Raw genomic sequence first — 10,262 nt, 5'->3', positions numbered from 1 at the left:
AAGGGGTCTTTGGGCTGCACTTCGTCTGGCCCCTCACCTAGGACCTGTCTGCCTTGGGTGACCCTACTAGGGGCATGAAGCCCCTGACAGCATAGCTCCTAGGATCATTGGGACACTCAAACCCCTCCACCACGATAAGGTGGCAGCCCAGGGAGAGGGCTGTAAAACACATCAAATAAAATACCTGCGCCCTTAATTTGGAAAGAAACCACTGAAGCAGAGTTTTCATCTTTTTCTCAGAATTGGAGGAAAGTGAGGGGAGGAAACTTCAGGCTACAGTTCATCACTTCCAGCCCACCTTCTCGGCTCAGACTGGCGGCAGCGTGGTCGCTCCTTCCATCATTGGTTCTTCCATTGGCAGCATCAACATCAGCATATCAACAATCCAAGGTACTGAGATATGAAGTTTACATCTGCATCAGTCCAATTCACAGCAAACAATTAGAGTTTTGATGGCGTTTAAAACAAATCTGCACCTCATTGTTGGAAACACGGTTGGAGACTTTTTTCAGCTTCTGTTTTAAGGAGCTATGTGGCTCTTTTTGTGTCTTTAAAGAACCTTGGAGATGTTCGAGTGGATTTAGTCAGGCAAATAATTTAAGGAATATTTTATTTCCTAAAATGCAGAAGAGAGTAGACTTACTGGAGGAGCGATTAGTCAAACTGCATCTGTGCAGATACAGAAATAATCCAGCTCAGTGGTTCAGATGAGACAGCTTTGTTACACATTGTATTTAATGGATGATAATTCAAAATGATGACTTCAAAGTTTAGTTTTGTTAAATGTTTGTGGTGGCTGGAGACCATGTCTTCAAATGTTGGGAGAGAAATCCAGGATGTGGAATTTGGGACATGAGAAATAAAGTCATCACGTTAGTCAGCAGAATGATTTTGGGATATCCATATCTGTCCTTTTTTTTTTTTTTTTAAAAAAAAAGCATCCCCTAAGTATCTTTAGTTCTCTTGCAGCCCCTCCTGTGCTTTAAGCATCATGCATCCATTTGCAGTCCCTGTATTGAGTCTGAAGAACCTGCCAGTTTGTTTTTTAAAGCTAGATTGTAAAAGTTGTGCTCTTTAGATCAGTAATTCTTCATCCTTGTACTCAGCACTGAGTTTTAGATGTTTTCCTGCCCCAATGTATCCAATTCTAAAGAAAGAATTCCTTGAACAGCAGGAAGAAACATCTAAAACATTCAGGATGGGGCATCTTAAAGGTCAGCATTGGGAAATACAGGTCGAGATGGTTTTGCAGCTGTTTCCTTACTGATTTAAAGTTTCAGTTCTTCTTGTGTTTCCTCTGTGCGGAGTCTCATGGTCCAACGTTCCTCTGGTAACTCCACAATGTGCGAATGCGCAGATCAACTGGAGCTGAAAATCCAAAATCGAGAAATTTCTCTTTTCCTCAAAATTAACATTTGTCTTCTCTTGCTTTCTTGATGATCTTTCTCGTTTTGCAGGACTAAGCGATCAGTTGAAGGAAGCGTCAAATCAGCGCGAAACAAGCAGTTGCTGCATTCAACAGCCCCAAAGTGAGTACTTCCTCTCTAATACCATGGGGAAATTTACACACTGAAAAGACCCAATGATTGCTCAGTGCTTAAAACCCTCTAAATTATGACGTTGCACTCCCTTCTCCAGATAAAACTCCAGAGTGTCAGCAGAAGCTGAAAGCTACTCTGAAGAGGAAGTTTAGCTACTTGCATGATGGAATTGCGATGGATGCAAATAAGATCCAGTTGAATCAAATCTACACAGAGCTCTACATCACTGAGGGGGGGTGCTGTGACGTCAACAAAGAGCATGAAGTGATACAGATCGAGAAGATGTCAAAGAGGTCTGTAACCCAGGAGAAATCAATCCACTGCAGTCGACTGTTTGTTCCTCCCCCTGGAGGACAGCGGCAGATCAGAACTGTGGTCACGAGAGGAGTCGCCGGCATTGGAAAAACCGTATCAGCCCAGAAATTCACTTTAGACTGGGCAGAGGAGAAAGCAAACACAGACCTGGAGTTTGTGTTCCCTATCACGTTCCGCGAGTTGAATTTGATGAGAAAGAACACCTTCAGTCTGGTGGAGCTCCTCTGTGTTCTTTTCCCTGAAATAAAAGACATAGAAATCTTTCACGACTCTAACAACAAAATCCTCTTCATCCTGGATGGTCTGGACGAGAGCCGTCTGTCCTTGGACTTCAACAAAAGCGAAATATTATCAGACGTGACGCAGCCGACCTCAATCGCAGTCATTCTGACCAACCTGATCCGGGGGAGACTGCTTCCTTTGGCTCTAGTTTGGATCACGTCTCGCCCCGTTGCCTCCAGTCAGATCCCGGTGGAGTGCATCGACCTGGTCACCGAGGTGCGAGGGTTCGACAATTCTCAGAAAGACGAGTACTTCAGGAAGAAAATCAGTGACAAGAGCCTGGCCAACCGGGTGATCATGCATGTGAAATCTTGCCGGAGTCTGCACATCATGTGTCACATACCGGTCTTCTGCTCGATGGCGGCAAGCGTTCTCGAGAAGAAGCTGGTAACGAAAGACAGCAAAGACACACCGAAGACTCTCACACAGATGTACATCCACTTCCTGTCTTTGTATGTGGACAACATGAAGAAAAGGCTCCCCGGAAGAAGGGACTCCAACACTGACTGTGTGAGAACCAACCTCCTCGCGTTGGGAAAGCTCGCTTTCAAGGAGCTCGAGAAGGGCCACCTGATCTTCTACGAGAGCGACCTCATCCTTAACGGCGTCAACGTCTCACAGGCGTCCATGTTTTCAGGAATCTATGCACAGATCTTCAACGAGGAGATGGCGCTGTGCAAGGAGAAGATGTTCTGCTTCGTGCATCTGACCGTTCACGAGTTCTTTGCAGCGTTGTACGTCTACCTTAATTTCCACAACGAAAACATCAATGTCTTGAACAAAAAGGCAACCAGTTCCCGCCGCCTCCTCAGCAGGGAGTCGTCAGAGCTCATCCTCTACAAAGCAGCAGTAGAAAAGGCTTTGCAGTGTGAAAACGGGCATTTCGACATCTTCCTGCGCTTCCTGTTGGGCCTGTCACTGGAGACCAACCAGACACTGCTGAAACATCTGATGACCAGCAACCGAACTCGCCAAAAGACAAGACCTGAAATCATTAAATACATAAAGGAGAGGATCCAGGTTAACCAGTCCACGGACCGTTGCCTCAATCTGTTTCACTGCCTGAATGAGCTGAACGACCACTCGCTCGTGGAGGAGATCCAGGGCTACTTCAGCTCAGGCATTCTGAACAAAACCAACCTTTCTCCTGCCCAGTGGGCAACGCTGGTCTTTGTACTACTGACCTCAGAGGAAGAGCTGAATGTGTTCGACCTGGGGAACTACACCAGGTCAGAGGAGGGCCTTCTGAAACTGCTGCCTGTGGTGAAAACAGCCCAAGTGGCGAAGTAAGTCCTTGAAATTACCCTTTACACAACGGTACTTGGAAGTTTGTAACTTCTAGAAATAGAATTGCTTAAACATGACCTAAAACATGTCTTGAAAATAATTTAACCAGGTCAAAATATTTTTTTTGGTCATTTAGTTGTAAAGGAAATAATGTATTTTTTATTATAGTTTGTACTTCAAGATATTTTGTTAAAGAGATGTTTTGTTTAAAGTAAAGTTTTGTGGAGTTCTGAGAGGCCAACCACACAGGAACGTTTTCTAAATAAGCAAAAGGTTGTTTTTTTTATCGTTTCAGCCTTGAGTCCACACAGAAACAGTATCGTAGGAGCTCCAAAACTGTTTTTTGAAAATGGATTCCAGAGTGAAAACGTCTTGAAACGCCACATGTAGGCGGCCAAAATGCAACCTTTTGAAAGCAATGATCTCATAGCCTCACCTCTCATCTAACCTACGACACAAGGATGCCCCTTTTTTTCCTCTTGTGTTTACGTTTCACATCCATTATGCAAGCTTTATCTGCATGCTCCGCTCCTTGTTTCCTGTTCTTTAGTTTAATTTTTACACCACTAACAGGCACTGTCGGGCCTGGCGTAGTTGCTACAGTATTTTTGGTGGTTTTTGGTGTTTCAATGTGGTTGAAGACATTTCTAGAAACAGATTTAGGTTTAAAAAGGATAAATAAAAAGATCCTTTTGGAAAACCTGTGTGAATAAGGCCCAAATCTGATTAAATGACTTGATTAAATTGGAAGACTTTTAATCTTAATGCTGTCTTGGATTATAATTGGACTTTTTTGAAGTGAAGTGCACTGAAATGGACTATTTGTTCAGCATCTTTGTGGCATTATATTGGTTCCTCTTCCTACTTTTTGTGCTGTAGTTTGAATGGCTGCAACCTCACAGTGGCGTGCTGTGAAAACCTGTCCTTTGGCATCAGCTCATCCCAACTCAGAGAGCTGGACCTGAGCAACAACAACCTGACAGACGCAGGGCTGAGGCAGCTCTCTGACGGACTGAAGGCCAGCAAGCTGGAGACCCTCAGGTCAGCACGCCCTCTGCTCCACACACACAGTCGCCCTCTGAGCGGCTTGCTTCTGTTTTGACTTTGTTTTCTGTTCGTTCAGGCTGAAAAGCTGCAGCCTGACGGAGGACAGCTCGGACACCCTGGCGTCAGTCATCAGCTCTGCCTGTTGCCAGCTCAGAGTCCTGGATCTCACAGACAATGACTTTCAGGACGCAGGAGTCAGAACGTTCTCTGCTGGTTTGGGAAGTGCTCAGTGTAAGCTGGAACAACTCAGGTAGGTTCATCTCTGCTGGTGCATAAATGCTAATTTGACCATCACAATATTGTTTCCTGGTTTTTATTTTCCTGTATGGTTATTTTTCTGTTGATTTCTGCATACTTTGTGCTATTTTAGCCCTTCATATATCAAAACATTCAGCTCATTCAGGAGGCGATGTGACATTTGGTTTTGGTAACTTTTAGACTTTTTAAAGTATTTAACTTTATTTGCAAATATATTCCAGATAGAAATACATTGAGATCTTAATGATTCTTTAAAAAACATTGGTCTCTTTGAAATCTGCTTCAGCATACTTGCTGTATTTTTGTCTTCTTCAATCAATTTGATTCAAAAATACTTTATTAATCCCAAAGGGAAATTAAATGACTTAATTCTTTTGCCTATTTTTAGATTTTTAGCTACCATTCTGCAACATTTAGCTTTTAGTTGCCTTTTGCTTCTTTTAGCTAGCATTTTTAGCCAGCCCCTTTGTCACGTTTAGCTTCTAACTATACTTTTAATACATTTAGCTCATCTTGTAATACTTTTAGCTTTTAGTTAGCCGTTTTTGCTTTATCAACTCAGTTTAAGCTGCTTCAGCTGAGTCATTAAGCACTCAGCATTAACGCTGCATTTTCACAGTAAATGTAATTTCTCCCTTGTTGTCTCAGTGGACATCCAGGTAAAAAAAAAAATAAAACAAAATGTGTCATTTCTTTTAAAGTTTGTCTGGGTGCAGAGTGGCAGAAGAGGGCTGCACTTTCCTGGCATCAGCGCTGAACTCGTCCCACCTCAGAAAACTTGACCTGAGCTTCAACCACCCAGGAAACTCGGGCCTGATGCTGCTGACGGCTTTGCTGGAGGACCCACGCTGCACTCTGGACACACTCAGGTAGGGGTCGTGTTGATTTAACCCTTAACTTTCTGTCAGTCACCTGTGGGATACAAATTCAGTTAAGTTCAGGTTATTTATACAGCATTAATTCAGAACAAAAAAAGTCACCCCAGAGCGCTGTACAAAAGAAAAACACATGTCCAAATCATAAATCCAATTCAGATCTGGATTTAAATCCAATTACAGTCAATTAATTCCTATGAAATGCCAATTAGTACACATTGTCTGTCTAAGGAAGCCAGCAGATTGCGTTGAATCTTCACTTTGTCACAATCCTCCATCCTGAGTAGCAAGTTGGCGACAGTGGAAAGGAAAAAAACTCCCTTTTAACAGGAAGAAACCTCCAGCAGAACCAGAACTAGAACCAGAACCAGGCTCAGGACGAGCGGCCATCTGCCTCTGGTTTATTAGGACCGGAAAGAGACACAGACAAACACAGAATGACTGGTTCAGGTAAAGTTCCTATGGAGAAAAATAAATAAATAAGTGAGGAAATGTGGTCAGTTTGTCCTCCAGCAGTCTGAGCCTATAGCAGCATAGTTAAGAGATACCTCAGGAAACCCAACCCTAACTATAGGATTTATCAAACAGGAAAGTCTTAAGTCTTAAAAGTAGACAGGATGTCAGCCTCATGGACAGAAACTGAAGAGAGGAGCCTGATTGCTGAAAGCTCTGCCTCCCATTTTAGAAACTCTAGGAACCACAAGTAAACCTGCAGCCTGAGAGCAAAGTGCTCTGTTAGGAAGATATGGAACAAGAAGATCTTTAATACAAGACGGAGCTTGGTTGATATGTTAGATTTTAAATGTTCGAGTGTAGGGGAAACATTTGATCTCTGCTGTGTTTTTTTTATTAGTGTGGAGCAGTGTGGTGAATCTAGAATCTTGCCGGGTCCGAAGAAATGTGAGTAATCAGCAAACTTACATCTCTGTTTTTCAAACTGATTATCTGTTCCTCACATTTCTTTCGTGTGACTCGTCAGATACAAAAAAAATGACCCTGGACCCAAACACTGCGCACAGAGATCTGTCTCTGTCCGAAGGGAACAGGAAGGCAACGCGTTGGACCAAGCAGCCGTATCCCGATCACCCGGAGAGGTTCGACTTCTGGACTCAGGTGTTGTGTAAGGAGGGACTGACGGGGCAGTGCTACTGGGAGACGGAGTGGACCGGGAGGGGCTGCATAGGAGTGACCTACAGAGGGATTTCCAGGAAGGGGGAGGGTCACGACTGCTGGTTGGGCAGGAATGACGTCTCCTGGGGTCTGAACTGCACCAGAGACAGTTACAGGGTTCTGCACGGAAGCGTGAACGATCTTGTCCCTGTTCCGCCCAGCTCCAATAAAGTAGGAGTTTACCTCGACTGGTCTGCAGGAACCCTGTCGTTCTACAGGGTCTCCTGTGATGAGCTCACCCTTCTCCACACCTTCTACACCACCTTCTCCGAGCCTGTGTATCCCGGGTTCCACCTGGGCTGGGTGGACTCAATGGTTCTGTTATGCTAACATAGACAAGCATGTTTTCTCAGATTTGAGAGAAATATTGTTCTGAGACCCTGATGCTGCGACACTGAGCCTGATGTTTATTGTGACATTTGAAATGAACCTGGTGCAGTTTATTTATTTTAAAATGATCTCACATGGCTGAACCCCACTCGAGATGGTTGCCACAGCTTAGCAACCGTAGCAAACACAAAATGTTAATAACTCAGTCAATTTTACAGATATTATGCAAAAATTTGGTCTGGTGGTAGCTGGGACTCATTCCCAACACATGCTTTGAGCATGAACGGATCACCTGAGATTTGTTTTTAAAACTTTGCTATTACCTATTGAAGCCAACTGTATCTGCCCGGCAGCAAAATATCTCATGATGTGCTGCGTGGATTTTAACAAAACGTTTAAAAGTAAATAAGTGGATGTACATCTACAACAGTTCAAGGTAGCCGCCAAAGCTAATTGACATTAGCCAACACAAAAATGGCTATAACTCAGTCAATTTTACAGATATTAAGCTAAAATTTGATGTGGTAGTAGCTGAGAGTCGTTACCATCTTGGTCTAAAACTCAAGCATGAAAGGCAACGAGCGATATGCAAAGTTGTTTTCATCCATGGTGCTTTAATCAACCCTCTTGTGGTATTTTTGTAAAAAAGAAGTGTTTTAAATATGTATTTAAGATGTCAGATGCCAACCAAAACATGCCAACCGGTTCCAACCTTTTGCTGTGTAGAGTATTGTACAGATGACTTTTATACTACCCTTTTCTGTTTTTTAAAATATTTTATTTGTCGTTTTGTAATTTGTTACGCTTTTTATTCTTTTGTTGCCATTTCTCAAAATAGAATTTTGTAAATAAAAAAAGACTTGGAAGCTTCAACTCTGGGATGTTGGGATTGTTTCCTCAAACTCCTCGTTTCAGATCAGTATTAGAATCGTAAACCATGATACTACCACCACTGTGTTTACAAATGAGATGTCCTTTTTTCAAAAATTTCTCCCAAAACAGCTCCTATTGTTTAAACCCAAAATGATATTTTGGTCTCATACAGTATGTCCACCAGTATTTGTCCTGATTTTTCTTTGATCGTATGTAAACTGAAAACATTTGGCCTTCTCTTTTAGTCCTTTCCTGTTGGTGGACACAACATTTAGTAAACTGAGATGGAATTCAAGTTGCTTTCAAGCTTCGTTCTGACTTAACATTTTGTCTTTAAGATTTATTTAGGTAAATTAGTTAAAAGTGCAAATCATTGCATGAAGTATTCTGTTATAATTGAAATTATATGATTGTCAAATCTTATATTAAAGCCAGCTTTCTCTTTAAAATGCAGTAATACAGTAAAAGCTGTTACATGCTTTGCAGCAGGAACAATACTGTCTGTTTGTGTTATTAATATAAAAATCCCAGCATCACATAAAAATTGTGATTTCCCCGATACTCTGCATTATAAATAAAGACAAATCTCATTGGCTCAATGATCCAAAAACAGCACATGCAGTAGATTAAGTCTGTCAGCGTGTCTACTACAAAGAGGAACTAAAACAAGTGTTTCTTAATTTGGAAAACCGGATTTTGCATTTCAGCAAACTTTTCTTCAACGAACAGGAGAATCAGGATGTGCCATTTTACTTTAAACAATCATTTTATTAGCAGTCCCAAGAGGCAATGGAGAGGAAAAAAAAAATCAAAAACAAACAAAAAGGAACAGAAATAATTAAGATTACAGTCATGATGACGGGTCAGACGGAACAGAGGGCTGCGCACACACGCCAAACACAGTCACATCGTTTCAATGGAACAAACTGATAAATGTAAACTCAGCTCAATCAAGGGTTTGTTTTTTGTTTTTTTAAATGTGTGTGTTGGCTGATCCCTCTGTTCCTCGCGAGAAATTCACCAGGATCGACCCCACATTCTCACACACACACACACAGAAATATCAAAATCCCTGTCCTTCCTCTCCTTCGGTAAAGTTTATATTTCGTCCATTTGTGACACAGATCCCATGAAAGCACGGCTGCTCAGGCATGTCTTTAAATTTGTTATTTTCTATTAATTCTGTACAGATTTTATATTTTATTTACACACCGAGCAGCTTTTTTTTCCACCACTCTTCAGTGCGAAGACAACTGAAAACAAACATTAAACTGCTTCTCACTCATTCGCTGTCACTCTGTGCTTTTTTTCTTCTTCCAATTTTCTACCAGAAATGTCCTCTTTCCTACGAATTTGTGATTAATATAAAGTCTGCAGCACTACACATCAATGATCCTCTACCCACGCCTCAGAAATCTTCCTTTACTCCGCTGTGCTGCAAGTAAACCAACGATAATCTAAAGTGCACATCTGGTTCATAACAGCCCAGAAACCAGAGCCAGATGTTGACACCATTTATTAAAGCAGATTTAAACAAATCTGGTTTGCTTTAATTGGTCTTAAAACAACTTTATTTCATTCATTTAAATCAGATATTTGATCTTTTTTTTTAAAGGTACGTTTTAAACCTTTTCTGCATTTATCCAGTTTGAGCTTCACCTAAATCCAGATGCTTGCACCTGGATTGTCTGCGGCAGATTAAAAAACGGGGCAAAATGGTGGCTAATCCTTTCACATGTGAAAACAAGCACACATTATGGATGACTGAAGCAGCATGGGGGAGGGGGGGTTACTAAGGCCATGATTAAAGTGGATAAGAGACGTCTAGAACAGCATTTATTTCATTTTAATACATAGATGTCTGTCACTGAATCAGAACTCAATCATATAAAAAGTGTTTGCTATTTGAGTCTCTTCCCACGAAAAAAAAAGGAAACAGAAAATATAATAATAATAATAATAAACTTTCAGTGCTAGTAATACAGACAGTACAGCAACTACAGTTTTAGCATCAGCTTTCTCTTTCACTCAGTCTGTTGCATACATAAATGTTCACTTGTATATATGTACATGACCCTTCCTTGTCAGTTATTTTGCTCTTTTGTCGTGTTGGAGCTGCAGATTTGAGGCAGAGTAAAGCTTTACTAACATCACATCCTCATCTCCAAACACTCACTATCACACACACGATGTGATCTGCGAGCTGGACTCTGGTGCTCAGCTGACAGACAGTAAGAAGAGTTTTAGTTTATATGGTTTTTTAAAAAAAGGGGGGGGGGGGATA

The 10,262-nt window shown here is 41.7% G+C and overlaps 1 protein-coding gene across 2 annotated transcripts in view; it reads left to right on the top strand.

Annotated features, from left to right (window-relative positions):
• Positions 1-8,714, top strand: part of LOC108247095 (NACHT, LRR and PYD domains-containing protein 3) — a 12,550-nt gene extending 3,836 nt beyond the window's left edge. For both annotated transcript variants that reach the window (XM_017434980.3, XM_017434989.3), the window contains exons 3-10: positions 241-390; positions 1,458-1,529; positions 1,639-3,424; positions 4,305-4,466; positions 4,549-4,722; positions 5,432-5,599; positions 6,459-6,505; positions 6,585-8,714. In XM_017434980.3, the coding sequence (XP_017290469.1) occupies positions 241-390; positions 1,458-1,529; positions 1,639-3,424; positions 4,305-4,466; positions 4,549-4,722; positions 5,432-5,599; positions 6,459-6,505; positions 6,585-7,105 (3,080 nt within the window). In that variant the 3' untranslated portion in view covers positions 7,106-8,714. The remainder of the gene's footprint in view (positions 1-240; positions 391-1,457; positions 1,530-1,638; positions 3,425-4,304; positions 4,467-4,548; positions 4,723-5,431; positions 5,600-6,458; positions 6,506-6,584) is intronic.
• Positions 8,715-10,262: the final 1,548 nt, after the last annotated feature.

The sequence above is a fragment of the Kryptolebias marmoratus genome, linkage group LG17 (genome assembly GCF_001649575.2).
Source record: "Kryptolebias marmoratus isolate JLee-2015 linkage group LG17, ASM164957v2, whole genome shotgun sequence".
NCBI lineage: Eukaryota > Metazoa > Chordata > Actinopteri > Cyprinodontiformes > Rivulidae > Kryptolebias > Kryptolebias marmoratus.
The sequence above is the reverse complement of the archived record's forward strand: the minus strand, read 5'-3'. Positions and strand labels throughout refer to the sequence as shown.